This window comes from Chrysochloris asiatica, unplaced genomic scaffold (assembly GCF_000296735.1).
Source record: "Chrysochloris asiatica unplaced genomic scaffold, ChrAsi1.0 scaffold00043, whole genome shotgun sequence".
In the NCBI taxonomy this organism is placed as follows: Eukaryota; Metazoa; Chordata; class Mammalia; order Afrosoricida; family Chrysochloridae; genus Chrysochloris; species Chrysochloris asiatica.
Window position 1 is genome coordinate 18,206,732 of NW_006408561.1, and position 23,634 is coordinate 18,230,365.

At 40.8% G+C, this 23,634-nt stretch overlaps 1 protein-coding gene and 1 pseudogene across 1 annotated transcript; one reads left to right on the top strand and one right to left on the bottom strand.

Moving 5' to 3' along the window:
* The first annotated feature begins 4,324 nt into the window (after positions 1-4,324).
* On the top strand, positions 4,325-20,963 carry CLDN11 (claudin 11). The gene is made up of 3 exons (XM_006861828.1): positions 4,325-4,550; positions 8,753-8,917; positions 20,731-20,963. Exons 1-3 carry the CDS (start codon positions 4,325-4,327, stop codon positions 20,961-20,963), a joined length of 624 nt encoding a protein of 207 aa, XP_006861890.1.
* A 2,045-nt stretch (positions 20,964-23,008) lies between these two features.
* Positions 23,009-23,525, bottom strand: LOC102836172 (annotated as a pseudogene).
* Positions 23,526-23,634: the final 109 nt, after the last annotated feature.

The following is a 23,634-nucleotide window of genomic DNA, read 5'->3' on the forward strand; positions in this document are numbered from 1 at the left end:
CCATCTGCATTTCATTGCATCAGCCCTGCCTAGTCAGATTGAATACTACTCACTGGAGATTCTACCTTCCTCCAGGCCCTCTGGATCTAGGTTCCCTCTTAAAAGCTTGTAAGCCAGTCACTTCTTGCTTTGACTCAAAGGCATTTGACGACATATTAGATTGTAGAATGCTAAGTAGAATGTTCCTGTGTTTGCTGAGTTCCTTCACACTTGAATCTCATGATGAGTAGGCAGTGGTTCAAATGAATGGATCAACAACCAACCAACCAACCAAACAAACATGAGTTTCATCAACATTAAGTTAATTCTATCTCATAGCTGAAAGAGTAGAACTGCCCCAAGGTTGTGAACTTGAAGCGCTCAGCTGAGTTTGAACTTATCAGAAGCTCTGTGTGAGAAAGATGTAGTAGTCTGCTTTTATTAAGATTGATGGCCTTAGAAAGCTGATGGAGCCCTTCTACCCTGTCCTATAGGTTCATTATAAATCGGAATTGACTGATGGCAGTGGTTTTTGGAATTTTTTTTTATAGAAACAGATTGCCACATCTTTCTTTCACAGAGTAGCTGGTGGGTTTGAACTGTTGACCTTTTAGTTAGCAGTCAAATGCTTAACCATTGAACCACTTTGTTGTTAGGTGCCATCGGTACCAACTCATAGTGACCCTATGCACAACAGAATGAAACACTGCCTGGACCTCAGCCATCTTCACAGTTTTTATGTTATGTTCCTTATTGCCCCTGCTACAATTCATTTTGCTGAGGGACTTCCTCTTTTTCGCTGACCCTCCACTTTAACAAGCATGATGTCCTTCTCCAAGGACTAGTCCCTCCTGATAACATGTCCAAAGTATGAGAGATGAAGCTCACCATCCTGGCTTCTAAGGAACATTCTGGCTGTACTCCTCTGACAGGTTTGTTGGTTCTTCTGGCAGTCCATGATGATTTCTATATTCTTCTCCAACACCATAACTCAAGTGCATCAATTCTTCAAAGATCTTCCTTATTCATGGTCCAGCTTTCACATACACATGAGGTGATTGAAAATACTATGGCTTGGGTCAGGCTCACCTTAGTCCTCCAGCTCACTTCTTTGATCTTTTGCAGCAGATTTGTCTAATGCAATGTCATTCAATTTCTTGATTGCTGCTTCTGTGAATGTTGATTTCAGATCCAAGCAAAATGAAGTCTTTGACAACTTCAATTTTTTTTTCTCAATTTATCATGATATTATTTATTGGTCCAGTTGTGAGGATTTGTGTTTTCTTTACACTGAAATGCACTGTAATGTAAAGAAGTCTTTGATCTTCATCAGTAAGAATTTTAAGTCCGCTTTGCTTCCAGCAGGCAAGTTTGTATCATCTGCAAATCACAGGTTGTTCATGCGTCTTCTTCCAATCCTGATGCCACATTCTTCTACATATAATCTAGTTTCTCGGATTATTTGCTCAGCATATAGATGGAATAAATACAGCGAGAGGATACAACTCTGGCACACATCTTTCTTGATTTCAAACCATCTTTCTTGATATTAAACCAGAATGGGTATCTGGAATACCCATTATTTGCAATGTTAGCTCAAGTTTGTCATGATCCACACAATTGAAAGCGTTACATAGTCAATAAAGCACAAGTAAACATCTTTCTGGTCTTCTCTGCTTTCAGCCAATTTGTGTTTTCAGCCAAAATCTATGGGACGTCACCAATGATATTCCTACTTCCATGTCCTCTTCTAAACCCTGCTTGAGCTTTTGGTAGTTCCCTGTTGATGTGCTGTTGCAGCTGTTTTTGTATTACCTTCATGTTTCCATGTTCTTGGATTTTCATTTTCTTGGTATGCTGTGAAGTGTTAATTTTCTTTGAGGTTGCCTCATTTAGTGCAGTCTATTTTATCCTGTAATCAACCTGACCTTCTCACTATCTGGATCTCTGTCCCTACCTGTTTACATTCTTTTACGTTGTAATTGTTTTGATCATAGACTGACCTCCCAGATTCTCTGAGTTTGTTCATATAGATTTTTTCTTTTCTCGACTCTTCCTTCTGTCGATTTAATTCTGAGAGGTGCTGCCACGTATATGTCAATCTCTGGTTGTTGTCTGTTCTTGTTGGTTCTCAGTCCACAGAACTCCCTTTAGGATGTTTTGTAGTGCAGGGTTGGCTTTGGCAAAATCCTTTAGCTTCTGTTTATCCTGGAATGTTTTGATTAAAAAATATGGAACGCATCATGAATTTGCGTGTCATCCTTGTGCAGGGCCATGCTAATCTTCTCTGTATCGTTCCAATTTTAGTATATGTGCTGCTGAAGAGAGCACTGTATTACCTTAAAATGAATGAATATAATAAGCCAACTATTCCAAAAAGAGTTAAAATTTAATGCAAATAGGAGTGTAACCCAAGGCAGGCTTTTTACATGATAAATGGCATGCATATAATGTGGTTTTCACCATTTGCTTATCAGTTTGTCATATTGTGGTTGTTTGTGGCTGTAATGCTGCTGGAAATTATGCCATCAGTATTTTAAATACCAGCAGGAGCACCTGTTGGACAGATTTCAGCAGAGCTTCCAGACTAAGAAAGACTAGGAAGAAAGGCCAGGTAATCTACTTAGGAAATTAGTTAATGAAAACCTTATGGATCACAACAGAAAGATTTCCCATTCCTTGCTTTGGACACATCATCAGGGGAGATCAGTCACTAGAAGAGGACATCACATTTGCTTAAATAAAGTGTCAATGGAGGTGCAAGTGTCCCTTGTTGAGATGGATTGGCACAAAAGCCTCAATGATGGACTTGAACATGATGCAGGACCAGGTAATGTTTCATGCTGTACATAACATTACCATTAGATGGAATCAACCAGATGGCAGCTAAGAAAATTGTGGCTTATTTAAACACGTGTGAAAGAAGGAGGCTTAATGATGTCAATATTGGTGATGGTTTACACTTGCAGAACACTTATTCTGGACTGAAAGGTGCTCTCACTGGGGTACAAGCCTTAACTAATTTACAGTGAGTCTGAGCAAACAGCCTGTTCTTTAGCTTCTGGAATTTGTGAGCCCTCTAGGAATTTTCAGAAAATGTTCATCAGGGCAAGCTCCCAGGATTGGGGGTGAGATGGTCATAGAAGCATACCTGTCTTAGCTGTGTGAAGTTGGGTAACTTAACCTTTCTCACGCTGTGTCTTCCTGTGTGCTATTTATAGAAAACAACTGTTTCTTCCTCAAGGGGTGTTATGAGAATTAAATAGCACATGCAAAGTGTATGCACACAGGGAGCCAGTTGTCCTTGAGGCAACTCAAAGTAAAACTGTGCTTCATGGAGTTTTCAGTGCCTGATATTTCAGAAGGAAATGACCAGACTTTCTTCCCATGCACCACTGGGTGGGACTCTAAACACCAAACTTTTCATCAGCAGTGAACTTGTTTGCATCACCCGGTACATTAAAGTGAGTTGCTAATGTTTTCACAATTATTATGGCATGGCTGTCTCTGATGGGTTCTGACCAGGGTAAAGTCTTTTTTACTTCTTCTACCAGTACTTATGGTATGGAAAGCTTCCCATCTGTTTCCTCAGGCAATCCTCAGCGGATGGGTTGTATTGCTGGGCCTTCCGTGTGTAGACAATCCTTTAAGCTTATGATACACATGTAGCTCCTAACCTGTCCAGCACTACTCTTCACGGACATCTTTCTAGTAACCGCTAATGAGCATATGTGTGGGATGTTATACGCGGGGAAACTAGGGAGAATCCCTGCTATCTGTCGGGAAAAGGAAGAACATGCAGAGATAATGGGGTTGTGACAGGACGAAACTGAGACAGAGATCAGAGATGGTCAGCAAGAAATAATTTGCAGCAAAACAGAACTCGTTTCTGCTCTGCGCTCTCCACTTCTTGGGTCGAGATCGAATACTTTTACTTTGCCTACTAACTGTGTGACTCCAAGCCTGGCCTGGCAGACCAGGGGAGAGGGGAACCTTCATCTCCCGAGTTACTGCGCTCCCTTTACTCCACCTTGGGTCCTCGCCCCACGATTGGCCGGCTCGACCGGGATCGCCGCTGATTGGCGTTCATCTACTGGGGCTGTCAAGTTTAAAGAGAGGGGGCGGGGGCGCGAAGCCCAGCCTCTGCACTGCCTCTGCCCAAAGCTCTCAGCGCCGTCGGATCTGGACTCGCACTCTCCGGGCCGCACGGCTGCCTCCACCGTCTGCGTCTCCGCCGGCCGCCCATTAGCGGCTCGCGACTGCAGGAGAAGGGCCAGACAAGCGCTGCTGTCCAGCCGGCGGCTGGGGCACAGTCAGTGAGGGACTAGGCGCCGAGGCGGCCACCATGGTGGCCACATGCCTACAGGTGGTGGGCTTTGTCACGAGCTTCGTGGGCTGGATCGGCATCATCGTCACCACGTCCACCAATGACTGGGTGGTCACCTGTGGCTACACCATTCCCACCTGCCGCAAACTGGATGAGCTGGGCTCCAAGGGGCTGTGGGCTGATTGCGTCATGGCCACCGGGCTGTACCACTGCAAACCTCTGGTGGACATCCTCATTCTACCGGGTAAGGACCCCGCAGGGCTAGCTGGCTGTGCTGGCAAATTGCTGCTCCTCAGCTTTCATGCTCTAGGTGGGCTGAGAGGGGACATTAGACGGTTTTCATGTTAAGTGCCTTCGAATCAATTCAGACTCAGCCACTCTGTACAGAGCTTCTGAGAAGCTGCTGGTGGGTTTGAACCATCAACCTTGTGGTTAGCAGTACAGTGCGTATTCAACAGCACTACACTAGGACTCCAGATGGCTTTCATGTTGTTTTTGTTGTTGTTACGTTCCATTGAGTTGATTCCGACCCATAGCAGCCCTGTATAGAGTTTCCAAGGAGCAGCTGGTGACCTTGAACCCGTGACTTTGTGGTTCAAACTGACTTTGCAGTCCAGTGCATTAGCCCACATCGCCACACCAGAACTCCAGACGGCTCTTATAGCCATGTGAAAATATGCTTGAAGACCTTTGGGCACATTTTTTTGGCACTACCAGTCCCAAATTAAGGGTCCCTGGTTGTGTAGTTTGTTGTGTTGGGTTGCTGACCACAAGATTGGCAGTTCAAGTCCACCAGCTGCCCTGTAGGAAAAAGATGAAGTTGTCTGGTCCTGTAATGATTTAGTCTCAGAAACCCTAATGAACAGTTCTACTCTGCCCTATAGCATTGCTATGAGGCAGAATCTACTCCACAGCAGTGGGTTTTTTGGGTGGGTTAGTCCCAAATTGTTGCAGAACAATTATTCAGCCCTGAATTTAGTTAGCCTCTTAGCCTCGGGTTTCTGATCTGGAATCTGGGGTAATAGTAGTCACCACTGGCAAGGTCATCTTGAGAATTTAGTGGACTGAGACAGACACATACATAGTAGGCCTTCAGTGCATATTAATTAATACCCCCATCTCCATTTTCATACCATCAATTCGCCAGAAGGAGTTTACTCCCTGGTTCCCGGACTCCTCCTGCAGGTACTTTGCTTTTGTGTTGGATTTCACTAACAGTAGTTATGGGGGCAGAGTGAGATGGAAGCAATCCATTTTAAGACTCCTAGTCTGAGTCCAATGAGTCTGCTGCCAAGATAATCAAGTCCAAGGAAGTCTTGGGATTGTCCAATTCAGTTAAACCCTGAGTTAACTTCTGTATGCCTGCCGGAGTCCCTTCTCCTTCCTTCACTTATTGGGTTTTTTGCTTGGAATCTATTTGGGGCCCCTCCCGGTTACTGTTGGCCTGATGAGCCTTTGTGTCTGACAGATCTTGGTGGGGGGCTCTTGGGATCCTGCACGTTTAAAGTACTGTCCCAGTTTCCTTAAGAAGCCGGTTCATGCTCATCCTTCCAGGAAGATAGAGACCCTTTGGCTGCCTGCTCCCACTTCAAGGCTCTCTGTGCACGTCTTTCCCACTGCTCCCACGAGGAAGCAATACCCCCTCCTCCTTGCTGCTTTCTGTTGGGCTCTTTTCTCCATCAGGACACAGTTCTTCCTGAGTTTTGTTCTCCCATTATATTTTAAGCCTCTGGGAAATGTGTCTGCATTTGCATTCTCTCCTGGAACCCACAGTAAGTCCACAGTATATAACAGCCCTGCCTTTCACTCCTTTTCTCCAGTTGGAACTGAGATTGGGGAACTAGATCTGAACACAGTCTTAGTTAATACTGGACCTAGTCTATAGGCGTAGGTCCGACTCTGGAATCCGGTGCTCATAATCTGGATGATTCAGGGAAAGTTACCTAACTTCTATGAACCCTAGTTGTCTTCTTTTATAAATGAGAATCCAATCAACCTTCTATCTTTCAGGGTTGCTTTGGAGATTAATTGAGATAAGAATTGTAAATCTCCTTTAATGCTCCATAAATGGTTGCTATAGTTATTAAAATACAGCAATAGTATTGTAGCACCTTCAATGGAACCATGAAATTACTTCACTTCCTTCACCTCAAATTAAGTTGACTGCAAAGTCACTGCCCATTGGTTTATTTTCAGTGAACAAACAGGGGAGTACATTTTAGGAAGGGCCTAATCCTTCCTGCTTTCCTCCTCTCTCATTCTTCGTATGGGGACAGACCTCAGACTTTATCTTTTTCAAATTGAACATGGCCTTGGCACCAAAGCACATGGACAGCCTGTGCCATAAATTTTGGAACATTGTTTGCTGCATGACTGAGGTCTCCTTTGTGTTGGCCCTGGCTTGCCTAAAAGCTGCAGAGCTGTGGTCAGTGGCTTCTTATTAGGGTCATCAAGTCAGTGGGGACTTTATTAATTGATTTTCCTTAATTTTGAAGAAGCTGAAATGGAAGGATTTTGGAAGAGGGCCCTGAGGAGTCTGAATTCTGGCAAAATGTAAATTACTAAGAGACAGTGTTGAAGTTGGGGCTTGGTGCACAAGGCAGGCTGGTCTTCTGAGATGTCCTGGTATGTTATACAGAAGTGGGGCTGTTTCCTAGGCTTTGCCATTAATTCTGCCACACTCAGGCCACTAGATTTCATTTTCTCTGAGCCAAAAGAGAAGAGTAATAAATGCAACCTATTTTGAGGGGTCGGAAGAAACAACACATTTTAAAGGATACAACACATTTAGGCTGTGATATTCTCCAGATACCTTGCCATACTTATTGTAATTAAGTTGATATTGGCATTTGACTTGGCAGTATAACTTTCAGGCAGTCTTGCTTCACTCTTTTAGTATTCATCTCAGTTATTCCTGCATTTAGAATTGTTTGTTTATATCATCTGTTGGAAACACCCATGTTAACTCCATGAAGACCAAGACTGCCTTCCAGGAGTCTGGGGCCCGGATACATAACATTTAAGCAACCACCCTGCAGTACAATGACCCTAAGGAAGCATGCCTTGGGACTTGTGGGGTGACAGGAGGTAGAACTGACCTTCCATAGTCATTGTTCTTGTTGTTAAGTGCCATTGAGTCTGTTCCGACTCATAGCGATCCTGTATATGGTTTCCAAGGAGCGGCTGGTGAGTTTGAACCGCGAACCTTGCTGTTCAAGTCAACTTTGCTGTCCAGCACATTAGCCTGCAGCGCCATACAAGGACTCCTTCCATAGTCATACATAATGCGAATTAAAAGCACATGGCTAGGGACCAAAATCACTGAGTACACCTCGAGATAAAAGTGCTGCTCCGACACAGAGTAATAATCACATCAGCAGAATAGCTAAGGGAGCGTTTGTGGGTAGTAGAAGTCCCGCCTTCCAGGTTTGATTCTGGCCGGTGCGTCTTGGTGCAGCCACCCCCTGTCTGTCAGTTGGCGCTTGCATGTTGCTATGATGTTGAACAGGGGTTAGTAGAGCTTTCAAATAAAGGCTGACTAGGAAAATGACTGGTGATCCACTACTAAAACTCATTGGTGAAAATCTTGCAGGTTTCAACAGTTAAATCTGCAATGGATGGCACAGGATTGGGCTGCGTTTTGTTCCATTGTACACAGAAAGTCCATGCATCAAGACTCAAGGGCAGTTAATAATGATGGTGGTGGTGGTTATGTGCCACCCAGTTAGTTTTGACTCATAACGACCCTCGCATAGAGTTTGTGAGGCTGTAAATTTTTACAGGAGCAGAAAGCCTCACCTTTCTCCCATGGAGGATTAATGGACTCAAACTGTTGACTTTGCCATTAGAAGTCCAGCGGATAACCCACTACACTGCTAGGGCTCCTGCTAACCATTTTTGAATACTTAGAAGGTGCCTAGGCACTACGTTTATTAATTAATTTAATGTTTAGTAGAATTCTGTTAGAGAATTGTAGGTGTTGTTGTTATTTTCACTCTGTAGATGAGAACAGTAAGACACAGTAATTCAGTAACTTGCCCAAGGTCATACAGGTAAGCATGCAAACACAAGCAGATGGAACCAACACAGAGAATCACAGAAGGCTTCCTCTGCAAGACTGAAGTCTCAATATGAAACTTTCCCAAGGTAACGTAATGGTGGAAGTGTACTCCTGGCCCCATCATCCTGGAAAGTTGGCCAAGAAGTCTAAGCTAGGCATCTGTATTCAGTCTCCCTGACATCCCACCTCCCTATTGGTTGCTGAGTAACTTTAAACGTTGAACTATCCTTAAAAAGTAGTAGTAATCTTGGACAATATTTAGCACATTCCTAGTTCTGAAGTAGGACAGGAGGGCGGAAGGGAAGATATACTGAATTCCCATGAACAGGGTTCAGGACTCTAGAGGACCATGGCTTAATCTACTCTGTCTGCTCTCTTGTCCTCAGGCTACGTGCAAGCTTGCCGAGCCCTAATGATTGCAGCCTCCGTCCTGGGTCTTCCGGCTATTCTCCTGCTGCTGACGGTTCTCCCCTGCATCCGAATGGGTCATGAGCCTGGTGTGGCCAAATACAGGAGGGCCCAGCTGGCTGGTGTTTTGCTTATTCTGCTGGGTAAGACAGCCTTCAATATTGTTCCCCAACTCTGAGTGAACCTGATTCATCTCAAACCTGTTGTTGCTTCTTCATCAAGTTTAAGAGACCTGTGAAAGGAAGCCAAATGCATCTACTAGGGAATACACTCGCACAAGCCATTGCCCTTTAGCTTTTAGGGATTTTCACTTTCCAATGGATATGCTTCTTGGGTAGTTTACACAGAGGGAGAAGTCATGTCTGCGGGTGTCACTGAACATGAAAATAAAAACACAAAAAGGAAAAGAGGATTTTGAGGGTGAGAAATACCTACGGGAGGGACCAGAAAGAAGAGAACACAGTGGCTCTCTACCTGGGCTGAATACTGGTTATGGAATGGCCTCTGTCTAGGCCCCACACCAGATCAGTTGAGTCAGAATCTCAGGGGATCAGCTCAGGCAGAGATATTTTTAAAAAAGTTCTTCAGGTAAATCTATGTGCAGCCAGGATAGACAACCTCAGTAAAAGGCAAGTTGAGAGTGATAGATCACTAGTTTAAGATTTAGTAAGTTTGCGTTGAACACCTGCTGTGTGCAAGGCACCATGGTAATCTTTGGGAAATTGGAAGGAAATGGCATTCTCTGCCTGGAGTGTGCTTGTACATCTTGAAAGTATGGTGTACTTGAAGGGCTGTCTTAGAGCAGAGAGCTCTAATATGAGCCTTGAGATGAACTCTCCAGGTAGTCAGGACCTGGGTTAGATGGAGGGAGAGTCAGGTCAGGGAGATGGCTTGCACTTTTGCTTATACTTTATTACATCTGCACATAGAGGGCTTACTTTAACAACCTATGGAGGAAAGTCCTCCTAGCTCTGCCCTCTGCAATGATTAATTTTTTTTTCATTTCATTAGCATGCTCTAAATCCTAATTTGTTGTTGTTGTTAAGTACCATTGAGTCGATTCTGACCCATAATGACCCTGTATAGAGTTTCTGAGGAGCAGCTGGTGAGCTTGAACCACCAACCTTGCAGTTCAAACAGCTTTGCAGTCTAGCACATTAACCCATAGCACCACACCAGGACTCCGTAAATCCTAATAGAGGGTATGAATTTTAAGAACTGCAGTTCTTGTTGCAAAGCACACACATCATTGAGGAGAAACTGGTGTGCTTATGGGTTAGATATATATGTTCTCTTAGGATAAGGACTCCATATTCCCATTGACATATCAGACTGCATGCTTGATGGATGAGGGACGTGGTCAAGGTTTTGTGTGGGTGGATGTCACTCAGTGATGGTCTTAGTGGCCTCCAGTGTCTCACCCACAGTGACACCAGTGAGGTAAGGGGGCATGAGTAGTAGGGGGTGCCATTTCCCAAGGTTGCTAAAGGATAGAAGTCTGTAGAGTCTTGAAAAGTCATGGAAAATTCAGAATTCACATACCCAGAGAAGAATCTGGACATGGAAATTTTACTTCTAGCCATGAAGAATTTCTGTGTGAGTGCCACATGGAACACAATCAGCATTCTGCACTTCATCTAATGCACAGAGGTGGCCCCTTCTGGAGTGCTGTTTGATGGTCAGATGTTTGTGTCTACACCCCCTTTCCAACTGGTAAACCAACCAAAGTTCTGCAAGCAAAAGGAATTTTTAGAATCTAGGCAAGAATCCTTCTCATCCTAGACATTTATTGGAGTCTGTTCCTTTTCTCACATTCTCACAGAAGTCCCAGAGGTTCTCTTTGGCTCTGAGGATGGATGGCAGAGCCAAAGGAGTAATGTTTGCAGTTAGAAGCCAACTAGGGTGCAGTGTTCATCTTTAGAAATTTTGGCCCTCCATATGAGAATCACAGAATATCCACAGGTATGAGAATACTTAACAAACAAATAAACAAAACCCTGTGGAAAAGAAAGGCATGAGAGCAAACATATAGGTAGACACATTAGTTAAAATGCAGTTAAGTTCCGACTCAGTTCAGTTCAGTTCATCGAGTCAGTTCTGATTCATAGCAACCCTGTGTAGGGTTTCTGAGGAGTGGCTGGTGGGTCTGAGCCATGCGGTTCAGACTGACCTTACAGTTCAGTGCATCATCCTGCAGTGCCACCAGGACTCCAAAATAGAATTTAAAAAATATTTTTTTAAAGGAGATTGTTGGTGTTACTGTTAAGTGCTGTCTAGTCGGTTCTGACTCATAGCGACCCTGTGTAAGGTTTCTGAGGAACTCTTGGTGAGTTTGAACCACCGACCTTGCAAATAAACAGCCTAAAAACAATTGATCTGTGCAGTTGAATAAGAAGGTTTGTTTTAAAAAAATTAACAGTCAGTTGTTTGAAACTTCCTAATTAAATATAATTTTTTCTTTATCTTCTTAAAATGTTCTGGTATATGCAGACAGAATTGTCAGTGAAGAAAGCAATGTGGGGCTGGGTAGTGGGTGTGAGATCCTCAGTTCCTGTTTGCTTGTCTGGAGTGAAATTACGTGGTGAAGAGGAGGAAATTCTGGCTGTCTAGAAGAGTCCTGGTGTGGCTCTCTGGGTTAATGTGCTGGACTACAAGGTCGGTTTGAACTGCAGTGTCAGTGGTTCAAGCTCACCAGTTGCTCCTCACAAAGAGATCAATTGTTTTTAGGCTGTTTATTTGCAAGGTTGGTGGTTCAAACTCACCACGAGCTCCTCAGAAACCTTACACAGGGTCACTAAGGTCAGAACCAACTTGGTGACACTTTTCAACAACAGAAGAAAACTATGGTGGGGCAAATGGGTCTGAACATGTCCACGGAGGATGCACCTTTCTGGCCCGTCACCATCCTGTTACTGCTTTGCAGTTCTGCTAGAATTGCCTTTGCCTCCTCTGTGCTACTGTCTGGATTTATTTCTCAGCAGGTCACCCACTTGCCTTTGGGCGGCGTGTTGTTTTGACTGGAACTAGCTAGCATTGGCAAATGTAAAGCTCATTTGTTTCAAATGTGACACCAGCTGGTCTCCTCTAGGCCTGCTTACAACGGAGCCCCAAATGTCTTGTTTTCCTGTTGGTGGTGAAGGGAGGAACAAGAGAGTGAGGATTTCCTTTGTGTTTCCCTGAGCTGGCTTCTGTCACTCTCCCAGGAGAAGTCGGTAAAGGGCTTGTGCTGGATTTTAGGGGTCACTAGATGGTGCCTCAGCTGAGGTGTGGACCTGACCACACTGGGATGGGGGCACTAGGAACTGGAAGCAGAGCCACAGTTAGTCTTGGTATGAAAACTGTGAATGCTATTAATTAAAGTAACTTCTTCTTTGCCTTGGAAATCTGTAATTATTTTTATGAAAATTTAGGAAAAAATACTATGTCTGTTGGACAACAAGTGAGTTCTTTATCTTCTCAGCAGTTGTAGTTTGATAGCCTGAGAATTTGGTGCCTGCTGTGGAGGAAGGAATAGGAGCCTGATGCTGTTGGATTCTTATGTCAGATAGTAGTGGAGTCCCCAGGAGCAGTGGGCTCCTCAGATCTGGGTACAATGCGGGGCTCCAAGAGCAGATTAATCTGTCTGTGGTTTTTAAGGAGTCCCTGCCAAGATAGAAGGTCCTTAAGCCTTATATCTGATCTTTCCTATAAAAATCCGTTGCCATCTAGCCTGTTCCGACTCATAGCAAGTTTATAGGGCAGAACAGAACTGTTCCATAGAGTTTCTGAGGTTGTCAATCTTTACAGAAGTAGGCCACCTCATCTTTCTTCCTTTGAATGGCTGGTGGATTTGAGCCACTGACCTTTCAGTTGGCAGACCAGTGCTTAACCAACCACATCAACAGGATCCCTCTTTCTATAAGAAAGGAGCTAATAACATCTGTTTCTCATGTTGGTAAGAATAGTAAAATGATGCATGATGCATGCAAATTATTTAGCATGGTGTCTGACACACAGTAAGTGTTCAATAAATTGTTGTTACCATTATAATTAACCAAAGGGCAGTTGGATATTCTTTCAGTCTTGCTTAATTTCTGTGGGGTTATCACCACACATTGAATTAGTGAGGAGAACAAAAACACTCCCTTGTATGTTGGCCAGTTGGAAATATTTCTTTTGCTTGTTTTGTAAAAAACAGAGTGTGGGGATAAATTGCTGTTGGTTTTGCTTATTCCATTATAAAATGGCACACTAAATGATTCAACTGAAAACCTGGAACTTATTTCTGATTCATTTTAATTCTCACCTTACTACACACATATTATTAGAAGCCACTTAGTCTACTTCTGCTCTAGCAACCCGTCTGCCCTGTGGGTTAATGCACTGGACCGCAAGGTCAGTTTGAACCACAAGGTCATCAGTTCAAGCTCAGCAGCCACTCCTCAGAAATACTGTACAGAGTCGCTATGAGTCAGAAATGACTCGATGGCACTTAACAACAATAAAACCCTAGCAACCCATGTGAACAGAGTAGAACTGCACCATAGGATTTTCTAGGCTGTAAATTTTTTTTGGAAACTTTTATTGTGAATTGAGCAAAGGTTTACAGAGAAGGCCATCAGTTTTACATCCAACAAATCATATACTTTGTTTCATCTCAATTACTACAGTCTGCTCCATGTAACAATAGTTAGCCCGCTTCCTCCCTGTGGTTCCTATTACCATTCCACCCTCACTCCCATCCCTTCTCCACTTTGTCCTTAGGGAAATGTTGCCCTTTAGATCTTGAATGGTTGACCACTCCTTGGTAGGCATACCTTACTAGTGTTGTTGGCCCCTCTTATATATCTATTACTGCTTGATTGAAAATTGGACCATGAGGGTGAGTTCTGTTCCAGATCTGAAGGATGGTCAAGGGTCATGGGTTTCTCTAGTTTCTTTCTGACCAGTAAACCCATTTTTAAAAAAAAAAAAAATTTTGAGTTTTGTTTTACATTTTCTTCTACTCTTTCCAAGACCCTCTAATGTGAACCCTTTTAGAACAGTTGGTAGTGGTGGCTGGGTACCATCTACATTCTTCTGGTCTCAGAGTCATGGTGACTGATGTTCACATATTTCATTGGTCCCTTGGACTAGTTGATTCCAAGTATCTTCAATTTTCTTTCTTTTTTTTTTTTTTGTATCTTCAATTTTCATCACTCTTCTTTACTCTGCACATTGAGAGACTAATAGATGGTATCTTAGATGGTCGCTCATGAATGAGCATTTAATATCCCAGTCACTTCTCACCATAGTAGGATGTAGAACATTGTCTTTGTGGATTATGTTATGCTGATCGACTATGGTGTCCCCCAGACTATGGTCCTGAGTCCCTAGGCTTAGCAACTCATTTTGGCTGTAATTTTATGGAAGCAGATTGCCAGGTGTTTTTTGTTCCTTGGGGCTGTTAGAAAGCACTTTATTTGGTGTTTCTTGGGGAGATGGGGTGGGAGCAGTGTACTTTCCTTCCTTTGTCAAGACCTTTTATCTTGTCCTCCACCTTGACAAAATTCTGGCCAAAGGAATCTTATTTGTAGTGGAAAAAATTGTTTTCAATTGAGATTTACAGGCTAATGTTAAAATTACAGTTCAAAGAGATACATCTCACACACAGAGACAAAAACAGATTAAAAGTCAAAGGATGGAAAAAAATATACCAAGCTAATTGCAATAAAAAGTGAACAGGAGTGGCAGTGCTAATCTCTGATAAAATAAACTTTAAGGCAAAAAACAGCATAATAGATAAAGATGGACATTATCTCATGATTAAAGGGACAATTGAACAAGATGAAATAACCATAATAAAATTACAGTTCAGTAAAAGATGTGTGCAAATGTTGGACAAATTGAGCTTGTGCATTACCAGACATCCTATAGGGCAAGGGGATTCTTGGAGGGCAATAAACAGCAACACCCTAATGCCAGGATTTTAAGAGAATGGTTATAGAAGTCTTTTTCTAAGCTCATTAACTTTATGCAAACAAGTCCCTAACAGAAATCTAAGTTCATTTGAGTAGTGGAAAGGATGTGGTATCTTAGTATGGTTGTCTCCTTAAGTGACCTAATCAGTGAAATTGGAGAGAGAAACTCTTTTATGAAATTTCTCCTGTCTCTAAAATTTGTGATTTAAAAAAAAAAAAAATTAACCAATGACCACAAGACTGGCTCTTAAAAAGATTAAAGGGAAAAAGATAATGATGTATGGAGTAGAAATAAAGGAAAAAACATGCTGAAAGCATGCCAGGAAAATAATATGCTCAAATATTCCATTGGCTTGACGATTCTTGTAAATGTTACATTTTCACAAAAGTCATAAGTGCAAGAGGATCATGTCCTCTGGAAGCTCTGCTTTCTTATGTTAAAATTTTAGAGAATTACAAATGAGAAAATTGAAAATGAAAAAAAAATTTCTAGTTTTTAAAAAAACTAGTTTATAAAAGAACTATAAATCAATAGGACTCCAGCCAATGTTGTTGTTAAGTGCCATTGAGTCAGTTACAACTCACAGCAACTCTGTATGGGGTTTCCCAGGAGGGGCTTGTGGATTTAAACCATTGACCTCGTGATTAGCAGTCTTGTGCTTATCCTGGGTTGTCACATTATAGCTGGTTAGAAATGCCATTGCTTGTTGTCTTGAGTTAACTGGCTTCTTTGTGAAAAGCTAAAAATGATAGCTTCTTAGATTATATAATTTTAGATTGATTTTAGAAGTATTCAGTGTGCATGAAATGTTAAATGGAGGAGGATTTAATAAAAAAGTGTTCATTATAGAAAATTTCAAATATACAACAAAGTAGAAAGAATAATATAATGAATTCCCATCTCAAACACATTCTCAGTAACAACTAATTCGTGGCTAATCTGCCTCATCTACTTGTTTCTATCTGTTCCAGTGCCCAGAATTTTTTTGAAGTAAATATCGAGTATATTATTAAGGGATTCTTCCCCCTCAGTATTATTAATATAACCCACTAGAGTAATTTAATTTTGTTTCAAGAAAATAGTGTTTCGTGCTAGAAATTATGCTTTCTAAAAAAAGTTCTTTCAGTTCCTAGTACTGAAAGTACCAACACCTGACAAAAAATGTTTTCATTCAAAGAAGGAAGAAATGTGTAGCTGTCTTCGGTATTTTACTGCCTCTTCATCTGATTCTCCTTTTCTCTAGGTTATTACCCTCAAAGTCAAACAACACTATCAATTTTCTTTAATTGGATCACATTTATTTACTCCATGTATTATTATGTGTCACCTAATTCCTAAGGAGGTTAGAAGTTATATTTATATTTCATTGCTCGAAAATTGTCTCTCAAAGTTCTTCGGCATTTGACTACATCAAGATCCTTCCTTGTGAGCTTTTAATAAGATTGTATTCTACTAACTGAAGAACGTGTTGTATTACAATATTTGAAACTTGTTCTCAAAAGAGGCAAGCTGTTTTATTCTACGAAGAGCAAGGGATTCTGCTTGTGAGAAGACCAGAAGCCAGCAAATCTACAGCCATGTGGGGAAGTTTTCTGGATCTCTTCTCTCCTTTCCTCCACCTTTTTGTCCTTTCCCTTTCTGTCTTCTTTCTTCTCCACTAAGAGTCCTGAGATCTCACTTTCTATTGCTCAATCACAAATGACAGGAACCACCCTTGTGCAGTTAACGATCTCATCTTCTGAAGACAAAAGAAAAGATATAGATTAAAAAAATCCAAGTATTAAAGTCTCCAACTTGTTTTTAGAGACTTAATTTAAAAGTACATACTGATGACAAAAAAGAAAAGGAATGAAATTTCCATTGATCTTTTTTTCAAGCTTCTTTACCTGTGACTTTCTGGAAAAACAATTTTATTTATTTTTCCTACATAATGGAGAGAACCATGACAATTTCTTGTTTTGGTCTACAAATACAGAGAAATAAACCTATGAAACTTTCTCCTATATCTTCAAGAAAGCCAAAAATATTACCAGTTCCTTTAATAGTTCACATTTTTGTTAAGGAATGATTTGACTTGCATTTTTAGCTTTATTTGTCAAAACATATCCCTTTCCCTCCTTCAAACCATTATTGAAATGGAGTAAATTCTTCCTTTTTGAGTCTCTAAGCATTCTTCAGTCTGAGTTCAGTTGAAGTTCACTGTCTCCAGGGAGCCTCTCATTTCCCTTCTCCTTGTGTGGCGGTCTGTCATCTTTTAGTGGTTTTGATGTGGCTCATCTTTGAGAACCACAGGAATTCCACCCAGCTTTCATTTATCTACTAGGAAATAAGGAGTCTACTGGCACGTATTGGCCTGGTTTTGCATGGATTATAACAGAGCTTGTAACTTTCAGTGTGTTAAGGTCACATTAAGACTTTATGATTTTAGAAGTCAATTTTGACATGTATGAAGTGGAAAGTAGAGTTGAAAATGAGACTACTTCTCATCTGTTCATCCATTCATCTGTCCATCCACTGTTCATCCATCCATCCATCTTCCTTCTGTCCACTATCCATTTGTTCACCTGTTCATCTCATCTATCTAGCTGCCTGTTCACTTAGCTAGTTCTATGAAGTTCACTTTACAAATGTTTAGACATTTTCCTGATTTTTTTCCCCTTTTTCTGATGAATTATTCTGGAATAAAATGGAACAGAATCCCTGAAATGCTCACAACCAAGACTGATAATTACTTTTGCAACACTAAGCCGGGCTCTTTCCCAATGAGAAGGTGCTGTTGTTTCATTGTACTTTTCTCTAAAGAGAGGGGAGGAACTAAATGATAAATAGGAGCAATTTCTTACTTTATAAAATCTAAACCAAGTGTGAAAATTGGCTAAGTTTACAAGAGATATGGGGAAGGCTTTCTGGTGTGTGTATGTATATATAAAATAATTGAAAAATGTAATGCTTGATTTGATCAATCAGCAGTTTTGAAACTAGTCATTTGTAGGAAAGATCAATTGGATTGAATGAAATCAATTGTTTAGGAATGAAATAGTTTTTCCTACAGAATTTAGCATTTCACCCTCCAGCTGGTTGGAAGCTCTCCCTAATTATCAGTCTTAGTTGTGAGCATTTTAGGGATTCTGGTTGGAAGCTTGTCTAAGCAGGATAAATGCCCCTTTTGGGGCCCTATAGGTGTAAAGTTGGATTGTGTGTTGTGTGGTAAATCTAGAGCAGATTTCTGTGGCAGAAATGCTCTAGGAGACTCCTGGCCACTACCTAACACAAAGAAAGCCCCTTCTGTGTTCCTTGCTGAGAACATGACCATGACAATAGCCAAGCAATTCTCCAAGAGGGACTGACTTGGAATTCAGGGCCAGAGGAGAAAAGGCAGAAGTCCTTCCAATGTATTTGAGGTTTTGAAAGCCCTGAGCTGGAAAACGGCATTCAGATAAACACTGGTCTTCGTGAACATTCTGTTCACAGAAGGAAAAATGCATCTTCTCAAGGTATCACATGTAAAAATACTACAGAAACCAGAAACTAGCATGTTTGTGCTTTCCATGTAAGAAACAGGAATACATATACATATGGATAGATTTTAGCTTTTTAGACAGTCTATATAAATTTTTAACGTTTGTGGATAGTTTATGATTAGTTGAGTGGATTTGAAAAATTGGAAAGCCAAATTTAACAGTTCAGTGCCCCCAAATTCACTTATTTCCTCTGGCTTCCTCTTGGCATCTTTTAGGTACCTTGAGGATAGGAATCACAACTATCTAGGTATTTCTGTGTCCGGCTTGTGGAGTGTACTTAGGCTGTTATTAAAAAAAACACATTGCTACAAGCTCACTCAAATGCAAAGAGATAATTAAAAGGTTTCTCAAGTTGGGTAAGACTTAAATCTTTTCTTCAATTTGGAAGTCATGTGCAAAACTGTTGGATTTTGGTGCTTATGATAAAGAAAAATGCTGTTATGTCTTCTCTGTGGGCATAAAGTGTAAATTAGAAAATCACTTATTGTGAGTAGAAATCACAAACAGCTTGTTGAGAGTTGAAAGTGTCAGGGTTACCCCAGGTGGCAGACACCAGACTGGTATTGTAATACTATGTCTTGAGTTTATAGAATATTTTATGGCTAACAGTTGGAAACCATATTTTATTTTTTAAAATTATTTGAATGTCTGTCAGCTTTAAAGCACCAACTGGACATAAAGTTTTACCTTAAATTTCTGTCCTGCTTGTAGCTGTAGTTGTGAGAAACTGTTGTTTTTGTTGTTGTTAAGTGCCCTCAAATTGATTCTGACTCATAATGATGAGCAAATGAAATGAATATGAAGCAGCAAAATGGAACATGGCCTAGTCCTACGCCATCCTCACAATTGTTGCTATGCTTGAGCCTGTTGTTGCTGATACTGAGCCAGTCCATCTTGTTGGGGGTCTTCCTCTTTCCCCTGACCCTTCACTTTACCAAACATGATGTCCTTATCGAGGGACAGAGCCCGCCTGACAACATGTCCAAAGTATGAAAGACGAAGTCTCGCAATCCTTGCTTCTAAGGAGCATTCAGGCTGTACTTTTTCCAAGACAGATTTGTTTGTTCTTCTGGCAGTCCATGGAACTTTCAATATTCTTCACCAACATCATAATTCACTGAGAATTTAGATGAGGATTTCATGAGAAATTAGATGGTACCAAATGGAGTTACTTTGTCTAAGTAGCTGTGCTGTCCAGAATAGTAGTCACTCACCTCAGGTGGCTATTAAGATGAATTAAAATTCAAAATTAAGCTTCTCTGTCTCTCATAAGCCTCATGTTAAATATTCAGTAGCTTCATGTCGCTTGTAGCTACTCTATTTGACAGGGCTGGTCTAGAAGTTTAGGATTTTAAAAAAGTCCTCATCATTCATGTCCTGTCTCACATACTGTTTTGTTTAGAAGGAAGGAGTGGAAGACCTAAATGATATTAAGACCTTTTTCTTTTTTAAAATATGACTCTGTAAAATCTAAACCAATCTGAAAGTTAGATTTGTTGGTACAAAACCGTAAATTTCTATCATGATGGCCCATCACAACAAATATTACCCCCATAGTATCCTTGGAAGGGTGAACTCTTTTGTTCCAAAGACTGTTTGTGTATGTGCTGGGCTTCTGTGACTGTAAACAACATAACAAAATTCAACTTCTTATTGATGCTCCACTTAGGTCTCACAATGTTCACACGGCAGGAACCTTTTCATAGTTTCTTTAGGCCTTTGTGATATGAAATGACCAAATTGAAAAATACGATGGAAAAGGGAGATGGACACTCTCTTATATTTCTCATCCCTGAAAATCTCAGGGCATTCAGCTAATGTGTATTGAGCACATACTGTATGTTTGGTACTGAGCTAACCACTGAGTTTACAAACACAGGTAGACATTGTTTCTACCTTCTAGGAACTAGAATGGGAGCTAGACATATAAAGACATAAATGTGATTTCTTGTTGTTGTTAAGTGCCATCGAGTCAGTTCTAACACATAGTGACCCTGTATAGGGTTACCAAGGCTGTAAATCTTTACAGGAGCAGAAAGCCTCATCTTTTTCCTGCAGAATAGCTGGTAGTTTTGAACTGCTGACCTTGCAGTTAGCAGTCCAACTCGTGATATGATACACGTGGCTAAATGTAATTGTAGATTTACAAACATAGATATATAAAGGCAAGGTATACAAGTAAATACTTTGGGACTTAAATGATCCATCTCTATCTAGATTTTTCTACATTTTCGTTCTTTTGTCTCTGCCAACTGTTATATAAAATAAGGAGCCAAAAGTTTGACACAAGTTTTTTTTTTTTTTTTTTGCTGAATCTATTCTGAAGATGCTAACGGTTGGGTTCAGATTACCTGGAGAACAGAGTGCTGTGCATTGAATGTTTTGGAGTTGGCTGGGAGTCAGATGTGTATGTATGTGGAGTGAACGGAGACTGCCTGGCTGTGGTTTGTGTGTGGTGGAACATGCCAGTCACAGCCCTCTTCATGTCTCTCCAGCTCTTTGTGCCATCGTTGCCACCATCTGGTTCCCTGTCTGTGCCCACCAGGAGACCACCATCGTGAGCTTTGGCTACTCCCTGTACGCGGGCTGGATTGGAGCTGTGCTGTGCCTCGTGGGTGGCTGTGTCATCCTCTGCTGCTCTGGAGATGCTCAGTCATTTGGTGAAAACCGTTTCTACTATTCTTCGGGCTCCAGCTCCCCAACTCATGCCAAGAGTGCCCATGTATAATAAGCATGCTGCCAGGCTGCCCACAGAGGTGCTGTAGATCCTGGGCCTATGGCCCTAGGTTTGCCTGCCACAGTGGGGGAAAAGCCCACTCTTCTGCCAGGCTCCCGAGCCAAAGGTTGGAGAAACATCTTGGCATTTTTGTTGTCTTAACCTCCCACTTCTTCCCATGTTTGTTGCCTTGAAAGAAATCGCTAGCTCAGATTATGCCCACACATTTTTTTCTTATGTTTTTGGCCCACTATTAGCTCTTTCCTTGGGCATTCCTTTGTTTTTCATTTAGAAATATCTTATTTTTCTCTCTTTCAATTTTAAATGGCTTTCAAACACTGCTGAGTTGGAGGGGGCGGGGGTGGAGAGAAAATAAAAGACACTTTTCAAACCGATACAGATGACAATGAGAGTCTCATAAAGATGCCTCTCTGTTTCTGCCTTCCTCTTCAGCTCCAAGGTCATTTAGTTATAAGCGATAGAAAAAGAGAGAATTGGGAACATTGGGGTAGGGAAGGGAGGGGAATTGTGGAACTTTCTCTCCATGGGAAAATTTCATTTTTGTAAACTGTGGGAGAGGGGTGGGGATATTTTTTAGTTTGCAATTTTACATTTATCTGTACATACTTTTTCCAAGAGCGATTTTTTTTTTTTTTTTTGGTAACCGTGGTTTTCCTGAAATTCTCAATTCATCAATATGAAGGAAGTGAACCAAATAGACTTTAATTATGCAATAAATAACCATGCAAGTAAGTATAACTGTAACTGACATGACACAAAAAAATGTTTTTGGTTTTCTGGTTTCCATGATGTAGTTTTCCATCTTATACTCGCATATACTTCAATGTAACACATTTTTAAAACTTTTGTTCACCTTTCTCTCTTTTCATTCTTCTAGCCATCTTGAAATGATATTGTGTAACAGAAATTGTACTGTTGAATTTGGCTTTACGGGTTTAAACACTGATGGTATATCAGTATCAGAGACCCCAAAACTCTGCATACACTGATGGTGCATTTTGTTCTCTAAGTGAAACCTGTGTAATAAAATAACACTACAAACCTGGCCTTAAGTCTTCTCTTGTAGTCAGAGACCTCATCTATTGATTTTAAAAAATTATCATTATTAATTTCTACTGACAATTTATAGTGAGCCTGCCCAAGAACAAGTCGTCCTGTACTGCTCTGAATCATTAAAAATGTATATTTTATTCATTACACTGTGGTAATAATTTGTGGTTATAAAAGTGTAACCTAGATGATCTTTGAGTTTTTTCCCAAGTGGAGTGACTTTAGAAAATGTTTGTGTCATCTATAAATGGACAGCAATCAGATACAAAGCTTCAAGGATTAGAGAGCTGAATTTCTTCATGTACTCTGAGCACTTAGTAAAGGAATTGGCTAGGTATAAGTATAAAATAAGCCCATTTTGTTGGATCTTTAAATAATAATAACTAAACTCATTTAATTTAAACTGTACATAGAAATGTTTGGAAATTTTGGATGAAGACAGAATGAGTTGATTTTCACATGTTTTCTAGTCCAGAAATTGTCACATTATGGGACTGTTCAAAGAAAACTGTTATAATCTATTTTGGCAGACTTTTCCCAAATATTAATCTCATTAGCTGATAGGACAATCATTGAAAAACATTTCCTCTTTGGAAATATCCATTTGGGCTAGTCATTTTGCAGACATTTGTGTACATTAGTGGATTAAACCCAAATGGAAACTTTTTCTAAATTGCTTTTTTTTTTAATGAAAAAGAAATAAAAGAAGGCAAATGCAAACTCTGAAGGGAACTGTTCTAATTATTACCTTAAAAAGTCAGGTTATACAATTACATTCAAAGACATAAGTTAAAGTAATACTTTAAAATCAAAAGACCTGAATAGATAGGTGAAAAACACAGCGGAAATAGGAAAGAGAAATGAACTTAAGAATCATTTCAGTTGGGACAGCTCGAGAAACTTCTGTTATCTGGCTATCTTCAATCACATTATTTTCTCCCCAGCTCCACAATGTCTGTCTTCATTGAAATCTCAAAGCACGATTCTCAGGAACTGATATTTATCACTTTGTTAGGATTCAAAATTTCAATCCAGTAGCCATCAGGATCTTGAATAAAAGCCAGGTCTTTCATTTTACCATCATCAGGTTTCTTTACAAATTTGACTCCCAGTTCTTCGAATCTGTTACAAGCACCATGTACATCTGTGACCAAATCCTCGAGGATCTGAACTGCCACTGTGGTAACTTTGGGTTGCATCATCTTCAGTGCCCCAATTGTGTGTCAGTTTAAGTGTAGCTTTTCTGGAGAACACCCATGCTACTTTTTCATTTCCATTTTTGGGGATGTCATTTTTATCCTCATAAGCCAAGAAATAGAGTGAAAATTTCAAAGTAGAGAAATCTAACTTTTGGAGCAACATCATTCCAAGAATTCTAGCATAAAAGTCCAATGACTTCTTAGGATCTTTAACTCAAAGCATTGTCTGCTGCAGCAAAAAATCCTTGGTGCTGGGGTCCGCTTCGGAGCAGCACTTGAGAGCAGCCTTGTCAGTGAAGCCACAGTATTACCTACACCAGAAGCCAGGAATCCAGCAGCTGCTGACCCTAAATTGCTTTTATAGAAAAGACACCCTTCCTATTTATTGACTTAAATATTTGTTTGGCTCAAAA